General features: G+C 39.9%; 1 protein-coding gene and 1 long non-coding RNA gene across 2 annotated transcripts in view; one reads left to right on the top strand and one right to left on the bottom strand.

Moving 5' to 3' along the window:
- The window catches only part of LOC125105638 (uncharacterized), a 60,355-nt gene extending 43,685 nt beyond the window's left edge, over positions 1-16,670 (bottom strand). Inside the window, exon 1 of the long non-coding RNA XR_007128969.1 lies at positions 16,494-16,670. This is a non-coding gene — a long non-coding RNA (uncharacterized LOC125105638). The remainder of the gene's footprint in view (positions 1-16,493) is intronic.
- Positions 16,671-16,763: 93 nt separating this feature from the next.
- ZNF770 (zinc finger protein 770) lies at positions 16,764-25,735 on the top strand. The gene is given in 3 exon segments (XM_047738112.1): positions 16,764-16,859; positions 21,524-23,524; positions 23,527-25,735. Coding segments are annotated over 2 exon segments (2,070 nt in total). The 5' UTR covers positions 16,764-16,859; positions 21,524-21,576; the 3' UTR covers positions 23,649-25,735.
- The last annotated feature ends 244 nt before the right edge of the window (positions 25,736-25,979 follow it).

Below are 25,979 nucleotides of genomic sequence, written 5' to 3'. Positions count from 1 at the left end.
AACCTGGAAGCCCACCCTACAAGTGTTCGGCTGAGCTCTATCACTGCTCAGAATGGCTGAGTCTGATGTTGGGCAGGTTACTTGTATCTGTGGTCTCTATTCCATCTTCATTAGCCGATCCTGAAGATTCCTTCCAGTTTGACCTCATAGCTTTGAATAGTGTTTTTCTTTCAGATGCTCTTTTAGAACATCTCTCGAAACTACCCTGTTTAAAAAATAACTTGTTTGAAATGCTTCTTTCTGGCTGTCAAACACCTTTGCTTCCATTTCTGTATAGGTCCTACACAAGAGACAATGCCTGTAGGAGGGTTCCACACCAGAGTTTTCTTGTCAGCAGTACTGCTCTTGATCCAATCAACTGGGACTTCTTTCCTGGGTCTAATGCTTTAGGTCCTATTCTGGCCCTCCTTTTCCTCTTCCTCCTCCTCCCCATAAGGTGACAGGTCTGTCAGGATTTGCCCTCCTGGAACCTGCTCTCCTTCTAAACCAAGCTCTCTTTACCTAGGAAACCTAGAATTCCCTGCTTATGAAGCCCTGAGCCTCCTTGAGGTGACTGCTTGAGCTTCCGCTCCTCTCTGTTCTCTTAAGGGCAGACTAAGAGTGTAGGGTGAAGTCTACACACTTATACACAAGTTTCTTTGAAGTCAGTATGGACAGAAGGGTATATGGCCCATTGAGATAGGGGGAAGGTTGGAGACAACCATTTGCATATTCATCTCAGGCTCACAAATGTTAGGGATGGGTCTGCTTGTGAGATAAACTGCTTTGCACAGAGTGGCATACAGCAGCAAAGAAGAGTGGCTCTTCAAAGACTCTATGAGTTATTTGTGGCCACATTGGAGAACTCACTAACTGGAATGAATGGCCAATGGAAAGAGCATGGGGAAGCCAGACTTTTCATCTTTGGCTCTAGCTAGATGCAAGTTCTGGACACAAAGATAACTTATAATTTCTTACAAACTCGAGTTGTGATCTTGTAGACACAAACTGTGATATTTATTAACAGTAATGACAATAGATTATTGAGCCTAACCTAACACCCACTTCTCTCTACGTGTGTTGTTCCATTTCCCCTCAACTCCCTCCTCCACCAAAATAAAATCTTAGGTAAACCAAAGCAATCTTCTTGGACCTAGTCAACCCTCAGTTAACCACCACCTCTGAGACCATTGTTACGATAAATGTTCTATTAAAAATCATGGTAATTCCAAATCTCATTTAACTATTTCTCACATCATGGTGTTTTTTTTTAGGATTAGGAGTCATGATTTCATAAATTTGGTTCTTTAAATTATATTCACGTGACAGCAAAAGGATCAAAATGGAAAAGTTTGTGCCCTTTAAAATGGTTTTAGTTGTAGTTTTACCCAATTCAAAAAATTAGCTTCGGAAAAATTCTAAACAGTTTACAAATTAGCTGGATGACATTGAACAAGTTATTTACCCTCTTGGGACCTCGATTTCTTTAACTGTAAAATGAGGGGGTTGGATGAAATGATCTCTAAATTTCCTTAAAAAATCTAAGGTTTTATGATTGCCTATGATTTTCTAAGCAGTTATGCCTAGAGCCATTTAGCAGAGAAAATTGCAGAATGTGAAAGCCTTCAGGACTTAGTGAAAAAATGAAAAGCCCATTCATCAGGAAATGGGGTCAAGCTAGAGAGTAAAGAGTGTAGTTGCCTGAGCAACTAGAGTTTGAAAAGAAATTATTACAGAGTTAAGCACAGGCCTGTGCAGGCCAAGGAGAAAGAAAAGAAATGAGAGCTCCATCTTTTCCTGATGCTGTCCTGGAAGAGGAGTCGTATAACTGCTTGACTTTGCAGTACAAGGTGAGGTATAAAAAACCAAACACACAGAATACCCAATTATAGGTTGATTATAGCTGTATCTGCTACAGCTTCCTTCCAAGTGTTTTAATCAAAGTCTAAAAGCTCGAATGCCAACTCCCCACAGGTACTTCAGCGGCTATCCACAGCATGCAAATTTTCCCTCCCTCTTTCAGAATTAGAAATCCCACCCAAAGTCCTACAAGTATAATGCTATCCTGAAACTGGGGTTTAAAGCTGGTGTCAAGCCCCCAAATTCTGTTAGTGATAATATGACGAAGTAAGACATTCAACTTTGTTGGGAAACTAAGTCATATTACAGCAGACAACAATATGAAATTACTCTGTCGGAGTGTTCAACCCAAAGCTACAAACTACCCCAGAGAATGTGGAGGCTCTTCAGAAGGGGAGGCCTTTTAGTCCTATAATTTCTTGCTAAAGAGAAAGTGAGGAGCTATACGGTCTGTGTTGGAAATCTAACCATATTACGAGAAACCAATTATACACCTGACTTCACATGCTCTGTAATTGATCAAAATGCAGAAAATTGCAGGTTTAGGGTGGGAAGGAAACAGGAACAAAAAACTTGTAAAATACCAGATCTGGCTAATCAGCCCTTGTATAAATAAAAATTGGATGTATTTCTAATAGCTATAATATTAAAATTTGAAAATGTGAGGTATAAATATATATTGTCAATGAATTTTATATCATTTTCTTGCATTCAGAAAGTCACAGATTTCCTATGAATCCAGACAATTTTTATTGTATTTATGTTTCTGAACTCTAACTCAATTTCTTCCGTGATGTGTTTTTGCAAAGCTCCTCTGCTTATGAGAATATTTTGTTGAACACAAAGAATGTGCTAACAACTATCTAGAAAGCAGACACTCGATATCAGTCCATCTTCTATTTAACCTAAATAAGGTATTATTTCTCATTAGAAGCTTGGACATCCAGAGCAGGCCACTGGACATATATATAGGACTTCTGGGAGCACTGAATAGAGACACCTCTACAGTGAACCCACTGACAAACAGGAAAAGGAAGAGTTTTCACACCACATTTTGGGCAAATTCAGCTGCATTTGAACTTTGGGAAGGTCTCATGAACAGCTGCTTCTTCAGGAAACTCAGAAAAACAGCCACAGTGCCCATACCATTGTGCCATTCTTATTTTTTTTTTTTTAAAGATCTTCTTTATTTGACACAGAGAGAGAGATCACAAGCAGACAGAGAGGCAGGTAGAGAGAGGGGGTTAGCAGGCTCCCTGCGGAGCAGAGAGCCCAATGTGGGGCTCAATGTGGGGCTCGATGCGGGGCTCGATGCAGGGCTCAATCCCAGGACCCAGAGATCATGACCTGAGCCGAAGGCAGAGGCTTAACCCGCTAAGCCACCCAGGCACCCCTGTGCCATTCTTATTTAACAAACACCTATATAGAGTTTATTATGTACCAGCCCCTGTAAATCCTTTACAAATACTAATCTTTGATTTTTTTTTCATAGCAATCCTATAGAGTAGGCGATATCATCATCACCATCCCTGTCCCTGTTCCCATTTTAATAGATGAAGAAACTGAGTCACAAGGAGGCAAGTCATTTGTTCAAGTCCCAGAGCTAACAAGAGGCAGAACCCGGGGTGTCTGACTGCAGAGCCCAGGCTCCTAACCAACACACTCCCCTCCTCTCAGAGTAGGTCACTATTTGACGCACAGGTGGAGGGAAAGAATTGGAAAGCAGCCTTGTGCCAGAGCCCTTTAGTATGTCACCTCCAGTGTGGAAACACTGCTTTTAAATTCTAGCAAATTCCACCTCTTTAACCTGGAGATTCTTTCTCAGGTCTGTGCTTCTTAGATGTTCCTACAATGAAAGATTCGATAACATGAATGCTAAAGAAGAATTTTAAGAGCAACTTCCAGAATGACCTTGCTTAAGAAGATGAGACTGGTGAGCTAAAGGAGTCAAGAGCAAGACATTAATGGTTTCTACCACATCAGAGCCCTCTCAGTTACCTTTATAATTCTCATAAAAAAATCAACAAATGCTTTTTGTTGCTGTATTTAGGTTAACATGAATGACTTCTCTTTGGTTTAAGAGAAAAGAAGGTACCAGTTCCTAAAAAATATACGTTTTGGCTAAGGACCTTAGAGAGTGAGGTCTTTTAAGTATGACTAAGAGGTAGTACAAGGATATAAATCTGAAGGAATAGTTGCCATCATAAAAACATAGAAAAACCCTATTTAACTGTCAGTAGGACAATGGGTAAATTAAAGACATCCATGCAATAGAACATGAAGCAATCATTAAAAAGAATCAGGTTGATCTATACATATTTCCGTGAAAAGATATATAGAACATACTAAGTGAAGTGGGCAAGCTGCAGAACACCTTCATAGCATTATGCCACTTCTGTGAGAGAATGACACAAGAAACATTTAGGGTTTTCTTCTTTACATTCAATTACCCAACATATAGTACATCATTAATTTTGGATGTAGTGTTCAATAATTTATCAGTTGCATATCACACCCAGGACTCATCGCATCCTGTGCCCTCCTTAATGCCCATCACCCAACATTTGTTTTTGTATATCTATGACATAAGGCACACTCACACACAAATTTTAAAAAGTCTGAAGGAATAGATACACACCTCTTAAGAGTGGTTACCTCTGGACAATGTGCTGAACGGGGAGGAAGATGGTGGTGTAAAAGAGACAATTTTTTACTTTATAGACTTCCACTTGCTTGTGGTAGGCAAGATTCACCAAATGCACATGAGTTAAAGCACAAGCAAGCATATGGAAACCATTAAACAACTGGAGAAAGATTAAGAAATCACCAATTATAAATGTGCAGGGTATAAATTTGACAAACTGATTCCTGAGATACATCATATAACCCCTTTATGTACTACTTCTTCCATAATTATGTATACATTACTGTGCTGGCCTTATTAGATTTCTATTTTGCTAATGCTATGGATTTTGAGGTTTCAATATTTTTTTTTTTTTTTTTGAGAGAGAGAAAGTAAAAGCACAAGTGGGAGGAGGGGCAGAGGGAGAGAGAGAGAGAATCTCAAGCAGGCCCTACACTCAGTGTAGAACCCAATGTGGGGCTCTATCTCACAACCCCATCATTGTGACCCGACCAAAATCAAGAGCTGGACGCTTAATTGAAAGAGCCACCCAGACACCCTGAAGTTTTATTTTCATTAAAACTTAAAGAGGAGGGGCACCAGGTGGCTCAGTCAGTTAAGGGTCTGCCTTAGGCTCAGGTCATGACCCTGACTCCCAGGACGGAACCGCAAGTTGATCTTCCTGCTCAGAGGGGAGTCTGCTTCTCCCTCTGACCCTCCTCCACTCATGCTCCCTTCTCTCTCTCATTCTCTCTCACAAATACATAAATAAAATCTTTAAAAAAAACATAAAAAGGAAAAATAATACCTTCTATAAAACTGATAAGTAAATAGTTAATGTGCCAATCTTTTATAATCATATACTCCTTTAGAACTCATATATACATTATGTGGACCATAACCATATTTTAGACTGACTGGATATCAGTGTAGTATGATAGAAATAATGTGAACTCATGTGATAAATGCAGCACACCAATGAGTTCAGATGGAATTGGTTTTCTTGCCTCACGCTTTCAGCTTTCAGAACTTTTTGGAATCCTGAATTACATCTACGATATTGTGAAACCGTATGGTCTACTGCTTCTCTCTTCTGTTTAATACATACTGCTCCTAGCTGGAATGGCCTTCTTTCCTTGCCCAACAGCTAACTTAAATTTAGTCTTTAAACACCATCTGTCCAGTGAACTTCAAAGTTGAACTGTCCACGGACCAATCCCCTGTAGACAACCCCCATCCCACAGGCCTAGACACTTACAAAGTCCCTGGACAGCCCTGGAAAACTTGTGTGAGAATTGGGCTTAAGGAAAACCCTATCCAGGGAAGCGATGAATGGAAAAGTACTGTTAATGTTACATATGTCAAATACCTGTTGAATGAAAGGTTTAAAATTTCATAACATTGTTGTATGATACAAGAGACAGCAGATGAGTGTATTCCTAAATGACTAAAATTTAGTGAGTTTTAAACTTCTTTTGATCACCGTCTTGCACGAAAGACTCACAAAAAAAAACAAATAGAAATTTTTGAAAAATACCCATCTTTAGTATGTGAAATGCATACTGGCATTTTCTTGCCTATTATAATCAAAACCACTTTGTAAAAATACTGATCGAACCCTAGAAACGGATCATCCCCATCACAGTTTGAAAGATCCCAAACTAAACAATATGTGTTGACAAATGATTACAAACATTGTCAAAGAACCAAAATGTAACTAAAATTGCAACCAGAGTTTAGTTCCTTTTTTGCCCTTTCCACTTTCATGTTGTTTCTCCCCATTTTTAGCAACTTGTTCGCCCAAGTGGGGGGCAGGAATTCCTGTCCTAAAGTTGGATGTCATCTGGCCCGAACCATAGAACGTGTGCTGAGACAGAAACCAGAGCAGCCAGCAATCTGGGAGTTGGGACTGTCTTAGCCAGTTTTGGATATTTGATCGCCTTATCTGAGATTACATGTAAACTCACCTGTTTCAGTTTCTCAGAAGGCAGTTTTTATAGTGTCATTTAAAAAGAATTTTTTTCTGTGTTGTTTAATGGTTTGGGTTAATTTTAAACAAGGGTTTATGAAATGTGAGCTGGTGCCAGAAAAATGTGGATCTATCGTTGCATCCCTAGGGAAAGTAGTGGTGCTTTTAATAATACAGATTCTAGTAAAGTGTCTATATTTCTTTTGAGGACCTAAAAGGCAAAGCAAAATATGGGTTGGGTAGGGGTGTTTTTAGTGTGTATGTAGACCAAATTTCACATGGCCTGAGTAAGAAAAAACTGTCCTTATTAGAATCTTATTTGTAACAAACAGATAATTATTTAGGTACCATGAGAAGAAAAGGAGTTAATTATATGAGTATTGTATCATTTAGGATTAACACTGCATGTGACAGAACTCCAAAATAGTGGTGGATAACAGTCTTATCTTAAATAAGATAGTATTTAGCCCTCTTAGAAAAGCTAAGAGGTAGACAGTCTAAAACTGGCATTGCTCCATGGTGTCAAAGGACCAGGGTTCTTGCCTGTTGCTTACTACTGGTGTTCCTGTCAATGCATTCAAATTCTAGAATACTGAATGTAGAAGGGAGGAGAAATGGCATGCCTCCTCTCTTTAAGGCTATGACCAGCAAATTGCACACACCACGTCCCCCTGTAGCCCATTAAATAGAATATAATCAAATGCCTGTACTTAGCTCCAGGGAATGTTGGGAAATATAGTCTTTATACCAGGAGACCATGTACCCAGCTAAACAGTGGAAGATCTCTTACATAGGAAGATGGCAAGGATGGATACCAGGAAAATAAGCAGATTCTCCCACACATATCCATGGCTGGGATTTAATAAAAAAGGCGGGGGGTGGGGGCGCCTGGGTGGCTCAGTGGGTTAGGCTCAGGTCATGATCTTGGGGCCCTGGGATTGAGCCCTGCATCGGGCTCTCTGCTCAGCAGGGAGCCTTCTTCCTCCTTTATCTCTGCCTACTTGTGATCTCTCTCTCTGTCAAATAAATAAACAAAATCTTTAAAAAAAAAAACAACTTTAGGCTCCATTTCTGCAATCTTTGCCTCTCCTTCTCAAACAGTTTCTCTTTCTCCTTTTTTCCCCAGTTGAATTGAATTACAAAGAGCACTAGTGGCTTGGCTTAGTTGATTATTTGTTATGTGGCAGAACCTGCAATGACAGGACAGCATGTGGATGGCTAGAACTAGAGCCAATCAAACCCTAACCACAAAGCTGGGAAACAGGGTCTAGCCAGGCACCAGGAAGAGGGAAATGAATGTTGGGGAAGCAAGCAACAAATACCTTAACACAATGTCTAAAAGGCAACTCTGAGTTAACACGTTCCAATCAAAATTCTTAATTTCTCCCCCATATTCCACCTCCAAGTGCACTACTGTCCACGCAGTTGTTTATGCCAACAACCTAAGCGTAATCCTTGAGCTTCTTTTCCTCTCACTCCTCATATCTAATCAGGACCTGCTACTTATTATGTGGAGCCCAATAAAAAATTAACACACAGGGCCCCTTGTTGAAAAATTACCAAGAATTTTAAGACTCCAACAGCAGAGCATTAAACCAACTGTGGAGTCCTTCCAAGTGTGGGGTCTGGTACAAGCGCACATGAAGGCAGACATGCATCCAATATATATCTCATGAAATAATAGAAAATATATATTGGTCTCTGTCCCCAGTTCCTGGCACACAGCTCCTAAAACCCCTATCAATTCCTAAGTGATAAGAGCAGTACAAGCATCTTCTGTTCTAATGAGGTGATTTTGGGTGGGTTCCTGGATGGCTCCTGGATAAGGACTGGTCACTGGAAAGAGGGAGTCATGATTAGAAGCTTGGGATTTTTAGCCACAACCCCATTCACTTGAGAGGGGCAAGGGCTGAAAATGGAATTAATGATTGATCAATCATGCCAACATAATAAAACCTCCATAAAATCCCAAAAGTATGGGGTTCAAAGAGCTTCCAAGTGGGTGTACACATCTATACCAAGAGAGTGATGCACTCCAGATCCATGGAGACAGAACCTCCCAGACCTTGCTCTAGGTATCTCTTCATCTGGTTGTACCCCTGTCTCATGTATCATATCCCTGAATGAACCAGTAAAGGTATGTAAGCATTTCCCTGAGTTCTGAGAGTCCCTCTAGCAAATTAATTGTGCTTGTAGAAGGGGTCATTGAAACCTTTGCTCTAGAGCCAGTGGGTCAGAGCCATGGACAATACAAAGCTTGCAACTGGGGTCTGAAGTAGTAGCGGGGAGAGGCAGACTTATGGGAGTGAGCCCTTAACCCATGAGATCTGAGGCTACCTCAAGGTAGACAGTGTCAGAATTGAGTTGAATGGTAGGACACCCAGCGGACATCAGAGGCTGGCTTGCTGTTGTGAAGAAAACCCCCCACATATCTGGTGACAGAAATGTCAGAAGTGGTTTGTGTTAGTAGGAAATTCACAGGGAAGAAACTCAAAGTAGAGGAGAACTGGGTTTTTCTCTATATAGGAAGGGAAAAAACCGGAGTTTTTCCTTTATATCTATGTGAAAGTTACTTTTATGTATCAACTCAACTGGGCAACAGAGTGCACAGACATTTGGTTAAGCAGTTTTCTGGGTTTGTCTCTGAGAATGTTTCTGGATGAGATTAACACAGGTATCAGCAGATGGAGTAAAGCAGATTGCTCTCTCTAATGTGGGTGGGCTTTATCCAACAAGTTGAGGGCCTGACTAGAATAAAAACAACAAAAAATATGAGGGACCACCTTCTACCTAGACATAAATCTTTTACTGCCCTTAAACTCGAACTGAAACTTCAACTATTCTTGGGTCTCGAGACTGCCAGCTTCCACCATCCCCCCTGAGTCTGGAGCTTGCCAACCGCCAATCTTGGGACTGCACAGCCTCCATACTTACATGAGCCAATTTCTTATAAGAAATCACTTTTCTTTCTCTCTCTCTCTATCCTACTGGTTTCTCTGGAGAACCGTAATACGACCTCCAAAACATTTCTTAAATTGGTAAACCTGTCTCCATCTCCATGATGACATTTTGGATCTTTGGTCCTGGACTAAATGGTGTTGGCCTCTTAACAAATGTACCAGCTTTCACTTTTGCCCCTGCTTCAGTGGTGTTCAATCAGAGAAGCAGAACTGCAAGAAAGGACACACTCACACATAATACATATATAACAAATGTATAAATATAAAATATGCATATCATATATGATGAGCATTTACATAAAATATCACATATTTCAAATACAAAATGTATTTATTTATTTATTAAGATTTTATTAATCTATCTGACAGAGGGAAAGATAGTGTGAGAGGGAACACAAGCAGGAGGAGTGGGAGAGGGAGAAGCATGCTTCCTGCTGAGCAAGGAGCCCGACGTGGGGCTTGATCCCAGAACCCTGGGATCATGACCTGAGCTGAAGGCAGACACTTAACAACTGAGCCACCCAGGCACCCCATAAAAAATATTTAAAATGTACAAAATACATATCACACATTTGTATATGAAATATATTTAGATAAATATATTAAGATATAAAACATTTGACTCTGAGTGAAAAAAATAAGAACAAAAAGTGCAATATATTGAGCACCAAACATGCTGTAAGCATTGTACTACATATTTTATATTATGGTGCAGTAGAAAGAATATAGGTTTTGGAGTCAAGATAAAACTGTATTTGAGGGCGCCTGGGGGGCTCAGTGGGTTAAGCCGCTGCCTTCGGCTCAGGTCATGATCTCAGGGTCCTGGGATCGAGTCCCACGTCGGGCTCTCTGCTCAGCAGGAAGCCTGCTTCCCTCTCTCTCTCTCTCTGCCTGCCTCTCCGTCTACTTGTGATCTCTCTCTGTCAAGTAAATAAATAAAATCTTTAAAAAAAAAAAAAAAAAACAGGGCGCCTGGGTGGCTCAGTGGGTTAAGCCGCTGCCTTCGGCTCAGGTCATGATCTCAGGGTCCTGGGATCGAGTTCCACATCGGGCTCTCTGCTCAGCAGGGAGCCTGCTTCCTCCTCTCTCTCTCTGCCTGCCTCTCTGTCTACTTGTGATCTCTCTCTGTCAAATAAATAAATAAAATCTTTTAAAAAAAAACTGTATTTGAAACCAACTACTCGGGATACCTGGGTAGCTCATACAGTTAAGCATCTGCTTTCAGCTCAGGTAATGATCCCAGGGTCCTAGGATTGAGTCCAGCATCGGGTTCCTTGCTCATCGAGGAGCCTGCTTCTCCCTCTGCCTGCAGCTCCCCCTGCTTGTGGTATCTCTCTCTCTCTCTCTCTGATATATAAATAAATAAAATCTTAAAAAAAAAAAAAGAAACCTACTCTTGTACTCACTAGCTGCATGACTTTGACAAGTCAACTAAACTCTAGGTCTTTATGTTTCCTAATTCATAAATAGAGACAAAAATATTTCTTTTTGAAGTTCTTGAGAAGATGAAGAAATTAGAAAGCAATCATAAAGATACTCACTGACCCTGAGAAAAGAATAGAAGCCATCAGGCGGCAGACCCTTACAACAGAGATAAAACAATTAAAAAAAAAAATCAGAGATGAAGAGTGCAATAAACGAGATTGGAAACAGGCTTGATGCAATGAACAGCAGGCTAGAAGAACAGGAGGAATGAATTTGTGACCTAGAAGACAAAATAATGGAAAATAATGAAGCTGAACAACAGAAAGAAAGAATTATGCAATGGGAGAATGGACTTAGGGAACTGAGTGATTCCATCAAACACAGTAACGTTCATATTACAGGAGTCCCAAAAGAAAAAGAGAGCAAACAGGGGGCGGAAAATTTATTTGAAGAAATAATAGCTGAAAACTTCTCTAAACTGGGAAAGGAAACAGATATCCAGATGTAAGAGGCACAGAGAACTCCCATCAAAATCAACAGACAGGGAAAATGGCAAGACATTGCAATTAAATTTGCAAAATACAGTGATAAAGAAAAGATATTAAAAGCAGCAAGACAAAAGAAGTCCTTAACCTACAACTCTACAGAACTGATGAAAGATTCTTTTGATGATTGCTTCTTCTACTGAGTCAGGGTCCCTCAAAGATCTGAACTGGGGACTCCCTGTTAGGACCCCTAGGGAATGCTACATGCCACAAAAAATGAACATTTTTCAGTAATGCAGAAAAAGGATTTTCACATTCCCTGAAATATTAGAGGAATAACAGTTGGAATGTAGGCAATGATTCATTAAAAGTTTGCAGGATCCAGATTTAGGAATCGATGTGATTGCAAAGTTGCCAGTGCATCCCTAGGGTACACTGAATCCCTAGGGTAGCTGAATGCTTAACAAGGGCATTGTTAATGGCAATCATGCCTTGGCAATGTAGTAAGTGTCTGGATTTATAAATCAGAATTTAGGCAGCATAACAACTGGAAGAAGTGACCTTTGCATTTGTGCTAACACTTAAGAGGCTTTTTTTTTTTTAAAGATTTTATTTATTTATTTGACAGACAGATCACAAGTAGGCAGAGAGGCAGGCAGAGAAAGAGGAGGAAGCAGGCCCCCTGCTGAGCAGAGAGCCCGACTCGGGGCTCGATCCTAGGACCCTGGGATCATGACCTGAGCCGAAGGCAGAGGCTTTAACCCACTGAGCCATGCAGGCGCCCCAACACTTAAGAGGCTTTTGCCATAAAGCATCACCATGTCGCCATTGGAAAGTAGTGTGGAAAAATCAGGCTTGTTGGGGTTAAGTTGTTGTAGGAGGAATTTAAAGCAAAACATTACGGGGGAAGCTCAGAACCTCTTGTGAAAATCTTGATTATCCTCCTACTCCTTGCTTTTAAAGAAGTTATTCAAAGGGAGAAAGAGAGAAGACTGAGTATTGGGGTTAGAGGTTAAGGTACTCGTGTAACTGAGCGGAGTGTGCGGAACTCAGCCACCCAAGTTCAGAGAGTTAGTTCACACAGGTCGTTCACCCTACTACCAAAGCCGCCAGGCTATGGGGTAAGTGAGTTACTGACTGTGGGTCAGAGAACACACTGGAAAAAGCCCTAGGCCTAAACACAAACCATGACTATTGCGTTTTTATCTAGTTGGGAAGCCGGGTCCTAAACAAAAGATCAGTAATACCTCACACATTTGCCCCCACCATCGAGCAGCTACCAGAGACAGTTTTAATACCATAGCACTACATGGGTTTGGGGGATAAGAAAAAAAATGCTTCCATCTATTCTGGCTCTTGTGAGGATAGGTAATTTTTTGGAGGGATCAAAAGAACGCAAGAAACTAAGATCCAGAAACAGGAGAGAGGTCACAGAGTCAATCTCTCCTGACCCCATAAACAAAAACGCTTGGTAGATACCATAGCTCTCCCCTCTCTCCTTGGTTGGCCTACGCCCCAGTATTAAAGTAGTATGCGGGGTTTCTGTAATCAGTGTGGGTCCAAAGGTCAGCCCCAACTCTAAGTGTGAACAAATGTGGTCAAAGCCCTATGTTGAGAATGCCACCTGCTTTCAGGGTAACTATGGAACTCCAGGGCTTTTGAATTTGAACCAACACAAATTGGGTAGGGTAGGATGGATTGGACTGGGTAGAGTAGGATGCTACTGCCTAACGAGTCCCAGAAATCCTATAGGCATTAGCAATCCTTTAGAGAAAATTTCTAGCAATGCTTCAAGAGGCTGGACTAGCCTGGAAGTTGGATGTGGTCCAAATGCCTTAAGTAAAATATAGCAGTACCACGTTTTACCTTCTGATCCCAACTCACCACCCCTTACCTCCAGCCCCTGCCACCCCCTCAGAAGTCCTGTACTAAAACACACAAGAGTCTGCAAATATTTTTCTTGAGAAAATGTCTGACGGGAAAGAGGGAGTTTTATTCACCAAAAATCCTCTTAGAAAGGGAGTATACTGTCTTTGTTGGAAAACCCCTTTGATAATAGCTTGGGGGGTAGAAACTGACATTTGAGAGCACCTGGGTGGCTCAGTGGGTTGAGCCTCTGCCTTTGGCTTAGGTCATGATCTCAGGGTCCTGGGATCGAGCCCCACATCGGGCTCTCTGCTCAGCAGTGAGCCTGCTTCCCTCTCTCTCTCTCTCTCTCTGCCTGCCTCTCTGCCTACTTGTGATCTCTGTCAAATAAATAAATAAAATCTTTAAAAAAAAAAAAGGAAAGAAACTGACATTTGAGGGATATTGGTTTTGGTGGCTTATCTGCAGAAGGCAAGGGGATGGTTTTATTGATTGATCCCCAAGATATGGGGGAGAAGTGAGAGGAAAATAAGAGGGGAGATGAAACCTGGAGATGTGAACTCCCTGCTAGATCAATCACTTGGGGGCAGGAAGAGCTTTAGCAAGCATTAAAACTCAATTTCATAGTTTCTTTCCTAAAAATAGTCCAAAGACATGAAAGATGCTAAAAGTGTGGACTCCTTTCAAGTGCAATCATCTTGGATGCACTTGGTACTAGCTGAGTTGCTAGAAACTGACAAGGAAGCTAAGTTCTCCATTCAACGTGTTGTTGCTAATAAGGAGATAGATAGCTCTAAAGGTTAAGAACTACCAAGGAGGACACACACACACACTAGGAGCAAACTGTGAGAACAGGTATCATGAAGACAGTCACAGGCCACAGAACTGGGTTTTCATCCAAGTTAACCAGATATTCAAGGAGTAGGAAGCCCCTCGCTGACAACTTGGCTATTCTAATTTTGCCGCCGCTGTGTTGTCATCCATCTTACTTCTGAGTGAGTTTTCTATGAAACAGTTGGAAGCGTGCCACACCTGTAATCAAAATTCTTCAATAATCCCCCATTGCCTACAGGATTAAAATAAGAAGAAAAAAAGAAAACCTCTTGCAAGGCATTAAGCTTTTCTCGCTTCTTGCAAACTGCCTGGTGAGCAGTAGGTGCTCTAAACACTGATGTATAAACAAGTAGGACTGGCTCTCTCATTTCTATCAGGCTCCACACAAAAATCATAGGGACTAATCAATAAAGCCAGCCCTGGCCATCTGTTGAAAATCCCAACAAGCCTTCACACCCAAATCTCCATAGCCTCCTTCTCCATTATTTCTCCCTTCAGTTCTCATCAATACTTAACATATTAGATGTGCTATATTTCTTTATTTAGTTATTGTCTGTATACTCTGTAGGCATATAAATATATAAAAAGTAACTACACATGAAAAAATCTATGAAGGACAGGAATTGTTAACTTTTTAATTTCTTCACTACTCTATCTTCAGTAACTTAGAACAAGACTTGGCACATAGCAAGGGCTTAAAATACATGTAGGTCGGATGGATGGGTCGATGGATAATGAAAGCCTCAGCTCAAAGACAATCTCCACCTGAAGTCGCCAGCAGATTTAGACATTTTTCCACCCCACTGCTGTCCCGTACATATCTTCTCTTACCATATTGTACTTCTTTGCAATGTTGTTCTGAGTTGAAAACTACAGCGAAGTTAGGGCCCTCACCGTTTCATCTTCATATGAATTTCACTTACAAGTGAATTCTTTGTATTTTGTACCTGACAGGTCTGAGTGAATGATTAATTATATCCCCATTTTAAAGATGCAGAAACTGAGATTCAGAAAGGTTAAATAACTTTTAAGGACACACACTAGTAAGTTGCAGAGGTTAAGATTTATCATAAACATATGCCACACCATTCCTTTAACTACTACCATCTCTCCCTACAATGTTCTAGCCTGCCCCCCACATTTTCTGTTTATCCGTATTGAACCCACTGCTAAGTCCCCGCTCAAATCTCACCTATTTAGTGAAATCTTCCTGATGACTTATTTATGGTAATTTCTCCCTTTTTTCTCCAGAAAACTCCTGAGATGACATTTAGGGTGAATGGGGTATGGGCCTTGGAGAATAGCTTATCCATGTCTCATCTGTGTTCCACACTCCAAATTCAGACTCTTGGTGCAAAGGCCTACTTATTTTGCAAGTAATGCACCCTCCATTGGTTCCAACTTCAGGTAATGTTCTCTGATGGTCTGCATATCTTTCCTGACGATTTATGTGGCTGATGATGGAAGCAATTATTTGCATGATTTGGTTGAGCTGAGCTCCCAGAAGAAGCTGCAAAATGCAGCAAAGTATCCAAGGTTATCTGAACACACAGCGTCCCCACCCTGAGGTTAGCATTTAGGACACCAAAAATTTTCCCCTCCTTTCTCTGTCTCTGCTTCCCTTGGAAGTAAGGGCTTCAACCTTCCTCAGATGTGACTCCTCCAAGCTTCCTACATAAAAAGCCAAAGCTTATGTCCTATTAGCCATTTCCTCATGTTGCCATATGGGAAATAGAGACTGACTTTACACTGGCTCAACTTTTTCCTTTTTAAATAGAGGAATGTATACCAACATTAGAAATAACAATTTTTGTTGTCAGTGGTCCTTAACAAGTAATGCAAAAAGTTACTTACAGATGAAAGAAAATGTGCTTGTTTCCTGTCCTCATGTCCTCATCGCTCAAGCTGAGACACTTAAAATCAGAACCTGCAAAAATTCGCAATAATTTCCCACTGCCTTTGGTACTTAAAATCTTCGGTAGATATCTAAACATCCTATACCTAATAATGTGCCATCCAAGTCTGTAAAAGGACTGCAACTTTGAACCCTTCATTTTGTCCACATCAAATACTGAGATTAATTTGGGAAGAAGTAGTGAATTAAAAGTGCAGGTTTGGGCTAAACACCTGTGTTCGAATCCCATCTGCATCGTCTACCAGCCATGTAACACTGAGTAAGTTTCTTAACTCCTCGATCTCATTTTCCTCATTTTAAAATGAGATCCCGGGGCGCCTGGGTGGCTCAGTGGGTTAAAGCCTCTGCTTTCGGCTCAGGTCATGATCCCAGGGTCCTGGGATCGAGTCCCACATCGGGCTCTCTGCTCCGCGGGGAGCCTGCTTCCTCCTCTCTCTCTCTGCCTGCCTCTCTGCCTACTTGTGATCTCTGTCTGTCAAATAAAATAAAATAAAAAAATAAAATGAGATCCCACCCCTTCATAAAGTTGTATGTAATATAAAAAGAGTAGTAAATGATAAGCTATTTGGGGGCTTACTATGCTCTAGGCACTATGTTGAGCACTTTGCATGCATCTCATCTAATTGTCGCCAATCAGAAGAACCCGCCTTCTTCACGCCTCTATTCTCTTCCCATCGAAACTGCAGCGCGGGGCTAGCGGCCGCAGGGGCGGGGATCAACCTCTGGAACCCCGTTTCACGCCCGACTCTCAGACCGCGCCTAAGCGACTGCGGCCCTGGGGTGGGGGGAGCCTGTTTCCAGCCGGACCGCGTCCCTGGGCGCTCCGGAGCGCTGCGCCTGCGCGCTGAGCCCGTCACCGCGCCAGCCCTACGGACGTGCGCCTGCTGCCTTCGCGGCGTCTGGGCCCTGGGATGCGCGCCTGCCCGGTCGGTGCCAGCTCCAGGTGCGTGAGGAGGACTAGAGGAGTCCGTGTGTGAGGTGGAGCGATCCCCGGGAAGGGTCGGCGCTGCCTCGATCCCTCCAAGGTGTCCGGGGACCCATAGCGGGGACGCCACGACCTCAGCTCCCATTCCTTTTCCAGTCCCCCGCCTCCCGATTGCGTCTCTTGGGGAGCCGCAATCCTTTAGAGGAAGGCGCAGAAAGGATGCATTTCCCCTGCTGGTGGTCGAGTCGCATGAGGCATTTCCCTCTGACTGCGGCCAAAGCCGTTTACACGCTTGCCCTTCCTTTCCTGGTGTGGGATTTTGCAGTCTCTGGGCTCGACGCGACTCCTTAGGTGCTTATGGGTTGTGGGGGATTAGGGCGACGGCCGGACTTCAGGGTTCTCTGTCCTTTGCAGCCCGTCTGGGACGAGAGGTGAGGGTTTAAGAGCGTGGGCCAGGGGAAGTGGGGCAGAAGCAGCCACCAAGAAGGAAAGGCTGTGATAAATGTCGCCAGAGATTATTCCCCAGCTGGAAGTGGCCCAAGTTTCTCTCAGGGCTTTCGTCTCTTGTTCATTGGCTTTTGTGATGTCCTCACTGTGCTTTTATTATGTTAGTTAAAAAAGAAAAGAAAACACAACAAGCAAAAAACACCAAAAAGCTTTCAGCCTTGAGGCGTCATTGAAATTTTTTAAAAATCGGTTTTTACAGTCTTCCAACAGAGCGTGTCTTGCAGTTGTCAGAATAATCTTCAGGTTGAACCACTGAGATTTACTGTTTTATTTTTTGTTTTCAGTTTAATAGGAAGAAGTACACGGAGTTGGCTTTGGTTTGGTTTGGTTTGGTTTTAATATTACCACCACCAACAATAAAATCAATTGAGAGCCTGAGAATCAATTGAAGTGGGATTGGCAGCTCTATCAAATTAATGTGCACCCTGTAGAAGTACATATGGGCCTGCCCTTGGAGCACTGGACATCCCTGAGCTATCACTTATAAATAGCATCTGAGATCACTTGTTGCCACCAATGGTTCAAGCAGAGTAAAGTGCTTTCCCACCTGGTATAAAGGCAAATGACAATAGGATCCAGTCTTAACTGTTAGTGGTAGTCGATCAGCCATAGACACTTTGGCACAGAACTGTAGGTCGTCAATTCCTGTTACAATCAGAGATGGTTGTGTTGTGTGGTTCTAGTCTGGGACTTCTTTCAAGCGTATTCCATAGAAACTATTGAAGAAAAAAAGTTATAGGGTAGGAATAGAGGAGATTGGCTCCTGGACAAAATCCTTTGTGTGATCTTTCAGGCCTGAAGGTAGACAATTGCATGTCTTTGGCTGGCCAGCCTTATTAGGGGGAAACTGCCCTCTCCACACCAGACTTGTGCATGGCCAGTGCATGGCCGTTTTCTGGAGGGAGTTGCAATCAAGGACTCACCCCGTGTTTACACTAGCTTGGGTTGTTGGCTCAGTTACCTGCTTTCAGAAGGTCTTGGCAGGGTGCTTCTCAGGCCCCTCCATCTCTGCCAAGACCCCTTGGGTGGTTGGGGGGAGGGGCTTGCTTGAGGTACTTTGCTCTGTTTTAACTTTTCCACTCTTAGCCCTTCCTTCCTCTTCCTCTGGCCCACAGGCCCATAATGAGGCGGAAGCCTTTTGTTCTGGCCCCTCTGCAGGGAGATGCGGTGTCTGCTGCATCCATCTGATCCTCACCTAGTGTAGTTCTGTCTAATGGACCCTGGGAACCAGTACTTGTTTTGCCTCATCCTTGCACTGTGGCAGTAAGTGAATAAAGGCTTGATTATTATTTTCATCTTGGCTCTTTGTCCTAATTGACCAACCTGACACCTGATAGCTTGACAGGAATGAACTAAATTGCCAAGTTCTTGGCAATTTATTGGATTCATAATTTAACTTTAATTCTCGTAACTGTTGGTGCGTTCGCATGTTTAGGGACTTAGAGAGGGTTCACCAGTATTTTCTCTAACCCAGTGTAGTGAAAATGAATATGAATAGCACCAACAGTTGATTGTTGCTAACATGGATGTCTGGGTTATATGGTATATTTTGTAAATTAATATAGTGGCTTGCAGTCAGAGTCTTCTCTTTTGCATAGACTTGTATGGCATATCCATTTGGCCTCTAATTACATTTTTTGGTAAATATTTCAGGGTTATATGGCCCAAGTGAAAAAAATTAGATACTGCTGCTTTCCTTAGTAATCCTGCCTCATCCTGTGGGCCCCAGTCTTACCTAATGGATTACTTGGTTACTTTGAATAAAGTGACTGATTTGTTGTGGTTTCCTCTGACTAGGGTTGTGTGAAGAGATGTACAAGGAGCAGCTTTCACAACATTCTTACCTCTTTAAACAGAAGTTTCACAAAACAGTATTCATCTTTATGTTATGCAGTCTGATATTTTCTACTCTTTATTAAACAAGACTGCCGATCGTGACCCACTGAATTGATTTCACGGTGCATTAATGGTAGCAACATGCAGTTGTGTTTTTCAAACACAAAAACACTGTAATAAAGCACCTAGTAGAAGAAACTTGTTCAATAAAGGAATGTTTTTGTTTCTAATTCACATTGTTGCAAAGAACCACAGTGATATGTTTGCGATTTTGTGTTTAGGGTATCTTCTAGGAGAAAACAGTACGCATATATGCAAATAGCATATATGTTGGATGTTTGCTAAGTTAACTGACAAAAGAAAACTGCGTTTCTGGTAGATAGCGTTTCTGGTAGATTTAACAACTTTCTGATTTCAACTAGAAGATACAACATTAGAGAGGTAGAGCAGCTTTTTTTTTTTAAATCTCTGACTCCTTTATTTAAAGTAAATGCAATAGTAGAAGAATGAGAAGATTGGTTTTTCTGATAAAAGAAGATAAGGTATACAGTTTTTGTGAAAATACCTAGTAGTCTTTTGCATGTGTCCTACAGAGTTATATTAGCGAAAGCATATTTGTCCTTATATTAACTCCAAAACCAAAATGATCCTTTTATTATATTGTCTGAAAAGTGAACCACACTTAACTTTCAGTTACTTAGCCATTGATAAGAATATAAGTAGCCAATTTGCCTCATCGACTCTGTACCTGTCTTTTAGGAATTTCACAACAAATGCAAAGAAGAAATATAAAGAACTATAAATTTAGATAGTTTATTTCTTTTTTTTTTTAGTATGTTTATTTCTTAGTTAGAAACTCTAAAAATACATAATATGTAGACAAGGATAAAGTTTTAAAATTTGATTAGTGTTGAGCTAAGTAATATCTCCCTTTTGTATATCGCTTCATAGTTTTCCAACACATTTAGATGGATTATTTCCATTGATTCTCACAACTTGATGTGGCATGCAGCCAGGAGGCATTTTCCCTGTTTTAGTGATGAATTTATTTCCTTTTTTCTGCCACTGAGATCATACAGTAACAAATCAGGACTAGAACCCAAGTTATCTGGGGCATTTTCTCCCAGTTGTCCATGTTGTCTTTGTTGGTCCAAAGAGGTAATTAAAAGTAAATACTGTTAATGATGTGGCTAAGTAATCCAACCTTGGTAACTGAAACATTCTCTCAGATCATACCCATGGTATGCTATAATTAAACACAAATAATCTTATTTTTATTTTATTTTTTATTTTTTTTAAAGATTTATTTATTTATTTATTTGACAGACAGAGATCACAAGTAGGCAGAGAGGCAGGCAGAGAGAAGAAGGGAAGCAGGTTCCCTGCTGAGCAGAGAGCCCGATGCGTGGCTCAATCCCAGGACCCTGGGATCATGACCTGAATCGAAGGCAGAGGCTTTAACCCACTGAGCCACCCAGGCACCCCTGAAGGCAGATGCTTAACCAACTGAGCCACCCAGGCATCCCAAGACAAATCATTTCTGTGTGTGAATTTAGTTTTATAAATCTAAAGTATTCATCTAAAATGGTTATTAACTTTTTAAATAACTCTTATTGTCTATTCAGTCTATGCTTCCATATTAAAGAAAGGAGAAATTTAGTTTTAAAACTTGAATACAACAGGACTATTTTGATTGCTCGTTCAAAACACTGAAAGAGATAGCTTCGAAGTTTTTGGATAAAAGATTATGGAGAATGTAATTATTAATGATATTCAGGCCATTTTATGTGTGGAATTTTCTAAGTTTGCCTTTTTTAGGAGACCCTAGTATTTTCGCATACTGTAGCGCTGGATTTGAAATCTCAAAAGTTGTGATGTCTTGGAGGTTACCTTAATCTTCAAGTATAAAACAAGTTTTTACATTCATTTTGCTTTGATTGCTTTAGTAAAAGAGCATATGAAGAATCATTAATATGAACTTGTTATGCAGTTTGATCCACTTTAGGTCATTTTTATGTTGGGGTAGGTAAGTCGGGGTTCAGTTTATTACCGGACATTGGGGGGAAGTTAATCTATTTTATTCATAATATTAACATCTTCAAAAACTTTTAATTTGGGGTTATTTTAATTTTTATTGCAGAAGAAAATATATTTAAGGTATTTGTGGATTTGTAATAAACGTAGACTATTTAAAGATTAAAAAACAAAAAACAAAAAAAATAGAAAAAGGCCAGGTTCTCATGTACCCTTAATATCTTTAACCAAAGGACAACTTAAATTATTTTTTTATATGAATAAATAATTTTTAAATTAATACATTTTTATTTTTGATTTTTTAGACGTCTGTGGAGTTTAAGAACATGGAGTTCATCAGAGTATATCACTGAAGAATATGATGGCTGAAAACAATTTAAAAATGCTAAAGATTCAACAGTGTGTAGTAGCCAACAAACTACCTAGAAACAGGCCATATATTTGCAATATTTGCTTCAAGCACTTTGAAACACCATCAAAATTAGCTAGGCATTATCTCATTCATACTGGTCAAAAGCCATTTGAATGTGATGTGTGTCATAAAACCTTTAGGCAACTGGTTCATCTGGAGAGACATCAACTAACTCATAATCTGCCTTTTAAATGTAGCATTTGTCAACGCCACTTTAAAAATCTGAAGACATTTGTGAAGCACCAACAACTTCACAATGAAACGTACCAGAATGATGTTAAACAGGTCAGAAGACTGTTGGAGGCCAAGCAAGAAAAGCCAGTATATGGGATGTATCATACTTTTACCACAGAGGAAAGATGGGCATTACACCCATGCTCTAAGTCTGATCCTACATACAGCCCTACAAAGAAAAGAAAGAATATTCATGCGTGTACAATCTGTGGCAAGATGTTTCCATCACAGTCAAAACTTGATAGGCATGCACTTATTCATACTGGCCAGAGGCCTTTTAAGTGTGTCTTGTGCAGTAAATCTTTCCGACAGTCAACTCATTTAAAAATTCATCAACTCACACATTCAGAAGAAAGACCTTTTCAATGTTGTTTTTGTCAAAAAGGATTTAAGATTCAGAGCAAACTTATGAAGCATAAACAAATCCATACCAGGAATAAGACTTTTCAGACTCTTTCATTAAAGGTAAAGAGTCCAGAATCATGCCCCCTGCCTAATAAATTAAATGCAAAGCAGGATGGTTTTGAAAATGGTGATATAGGTGAATCTGGGGAGAATAATCAGCTTGATGTCCACTCTATTTACATTGTCCCTTTTCAGTGTCCAGAGTGTGAAGAGTGTTTTGAATCCGAACAGATTCTCAATGGACATAAGTGTTTTCCTGCCAGAGGTAGCAAAGTTCCAAGCAGGCTCAAAAGAAACTACAACTATAAAACCATTGTGAAAAAAATCTTGGCTAAACTTAAACGTGCCGGGGGTAAGAAATTAGATAATTTTCGATCTGAGAAAAAACTATATAAAAACAGTTTCTTGAAAAATTATGATCTTATTTCTGGTGAGCAGAGCCCTGAACAAACCCAGAAAACATTTATGGGTTCTCTTGGCAAACATGGAACATATAAGCCAGTTGGCAATAAAAAGAAGAAAACATTGACTTTGCCATTTTCTTGGCAAAAGCACTTTCAGAGCCAAAATATGGGTAAAAACTTGAAAGGTATCTTTACAACAGAAAACATGTTAGATAACTCCGTGAATAATAAAGATGTATCTATCTATGGTCCATCAGGAGAGGAATTCTTTGATAACTGTGAAGTGCTTCAGTGTGGTTTTTCAGTTCCAAGTGAAAACATCCATACTGGACATAAGATGTGTCCTTGTGACAAATGTGAGAAAGTGTTTCCTTCTATATCCAAACTACAAAGACACTATTTAATTCATACTGGACAGAGACCTTTTGGCTGTAATGTTTGTGGGAAATCTTTTAGGCAGTCAGCTCACTTAAAAAGACACAAATTAACTCATATTGATAAGATTCCTTATAGAAGATCTCTTTGCCAAGAATTTGAAAATTTGAACCAACTTCTCATTCATCCAGGCGATAATGTTAACTATAATGCTTCCCAACAATGTCAGACTCTTGGTTTCCAAAAATACGAGGTCTCGGAGTCAGATCAGATATCAGAAATAAAAGTTAAGGCTGAATCAGAGGATTTCATTCTTAGTACCCCCTATAGGAACAGGCAGCCTTATCTCTCTAGTGCACTACTGCAATCAGAGCAGAGCCAACATGGTCATTGTTGTAGTTATTCAGGGCGTGCAGAGAGGAATGATGGCCTTCTTTACCAATGCAGCGTTTGTTCCAAAAGTTTTAGATCTCCATCTAACTGGAAAGACACTATCTGATTCATGCAGGGCAGAAGCCATTTGAATGCTCGGTTTGTGGCAAAACATTCAGACAGGCTCCTCACTGGAAAAGACATCAACTTACTCACTTTAAGGAATGACCAACCACAAGATAAAGTTCTCAGATTCAGTTATGTAACTGACAGAACCAGGAACACATTTGTGGTCTCTCTGGTGATCTCATTCTTAAAGCCTATATCATTTAAAATGTGTTTTCATTAAGAGGGCTTCGTTAGGTTGAGTGATGTCATAGGCAGTTGCTTATCCTGAAAGTAAGAGCCAAGATACATAGAAAATTAATACAATGTTTTAGGAACAGCCAAATTAATTTTTAGGGGGAAGAGCATGGTTTGATGCCATATAGAAGACATTTATTTATTTTAATATATACTTTGTATTGAAAATGTAAATCCATGATGCGGTACAATAACTCAGTTCATAATTTTTAAAGGAATTATTTCTTTTTTTTAAAGGAATTATTTCTTACTGTATGCCATCTCCTTTTAGATATACTCAAAAGACAGAGGTAAAAGTTGGGTTTTGGCTGCAGCAAATAGCCCCACTACATTTTACTTACTTTGTTTCATATGAAAGCATAATTTTGTCCACCTATGGCTCAAATTCCATTGCAAAATTTTTTCTTGTAAGTTTAAAAACTGAAGGCAGTAAAAGTGAAGATGGATGAAAAAATCATGGCATTATTTTCATTGGTCTTTTGCAAACCATTTATTCTTAGGACCCTGGTAGCTTCACCTCCTTTTCCAGAGGGGATTAGGAGTTGGCCTTTTGCGCAGCTTGTTGTCTTTCCCAAAAGATCTGAAAGTAGGAGAGAGACTAGAATGCACCTGTATACATTTATCATGTTTACTAATCAGGAATATTTTCCAAGTGCCATAATCTTTTTGAGGATATGTATGCAGTATTATCTTTTCAGAGGAATAAATGAAATTCATCTATTTACTAAATAATTGACAACAGTAGTTGTATAGACTTAAGACTCACCTATAGATCTGCATCTCCACAAGACTTCTGTTTTACTTCAGTGGTCCTGTGACTTAACTAAATCTGTTAAGTTTGATCAAATGGCAATGACTAGGTCTAATTCTAGTTATTAATTCTGTTGTTTCTCGCAAGACGCTAATGCTAAAGAATGTTATTTTGATCCTTAGCAAATTGTTTTGATTAGTAAGGTAATTATGCCCAATAGTAATAAAGTGCTTATGGAATTGAGGGTATCATTCTTCGAAACAGCACTGTCATGATTGGGAAATACTGAATCTTAAGCTATAAAAGACATAATCACAAATTGTCCTTTGTATTTGCCATTTTTTAATAAAATCTTTAAGAATGACATTTCTTAATAATAAAGTAACCATTATCTTTGAAGAGAAGAACAGGTGGGTGTTTGTCCTAGTGTACTTAAATATAGTGACAAGCCCTCTGTTGAGAATGGATAATAAACATTCTTTGCATTGTAAGCTCTTTGTCATACTCTAAGAATTGTCTTTGTATAGGAAGAAGGGGGAAGAGGTTGGTATCTTTTTCCAGTGCATTTTGAGAAACTTGGGTTTAATATACAGAGAGAAAATGTAACAGTACAGATAAAATGCCCAATGTGTATTAATATGCAGGAGAATCATGTTTTAAAGAAGAATTTCTCTTAGGTTTCCTCCAGATATGTTCCTCCAATGCAAGCAAGATGATGGTTTACAGAATTTGCTTTACAAAAAACTTTTCAAGAACATAACTATTACATAAAAACAAGGAATAATTAGTTCATATTTTCCAAGAATGTAGGTAGGTTCAAGGATTTTTTGTTTGAAATGATGTATTGGGGGATTTTCCAAAGCTATTTATTTTATTTGAAGCAAATGTCTCATTTAGCCATTTCCCAGATCAAACAGGGAGAGTCCTAACAGTGTTGTGCTTGTATGATTATTAGACTTTATTTGTTTAAGTGATACTACTATACTTTTTTTTTTTGCCCATGACTTTTTAAGCTATTTCATATTGAAAGTTGGAATATTGTAAAAAATTTTGTCAAAGATGTACTGTAGTGCTATTTGAAGTACCTGTAACAATCCTTATTTACCTTTATCACTGCAAGCTTCTTGTGGAAACTTTTTAGGAATGAAAATAAACTGTATACCTCCATGATACAAAAATTAAACATTAGATGTTAAATGATGATTTGCTGCATGCTAGAACTGTTAGTATTGTTGAATCAATTACTTTGGTTTTCTGAAAAAATAAACTTTATAAATACCTTTAAAGAGATTTATTAAAAATTTTTTGTTTGGGTGATTCCAGGCTGTAGCATGATTACTTACTGAAGTAGTTCCATTGGCTGAGTTAGTGGAATTAAATTGTTTCTTGTTTTGTACTGCAGTAGGGCCAACAATTTTAAGACAAAATGTGTGTGTGTTGAAAGA

The sequence above is a fragment of the Lutra lutra genome, chromosome 7 (assembly GCF_902655055.1).
Source record: "Lutra lutra chromosome 7, mLutLut1.2, whole genome shotgun sequence".
NCBI lineage: Eukaryota > Metazoa > Chordata > Mammalia > Carnivora > Mustelidae > Lutra > Lutra lutra.
Note: the sequence above shows the minus strand (reverse complement) of the source record. Positions and strands in the feature narration are given on the sequence as shown.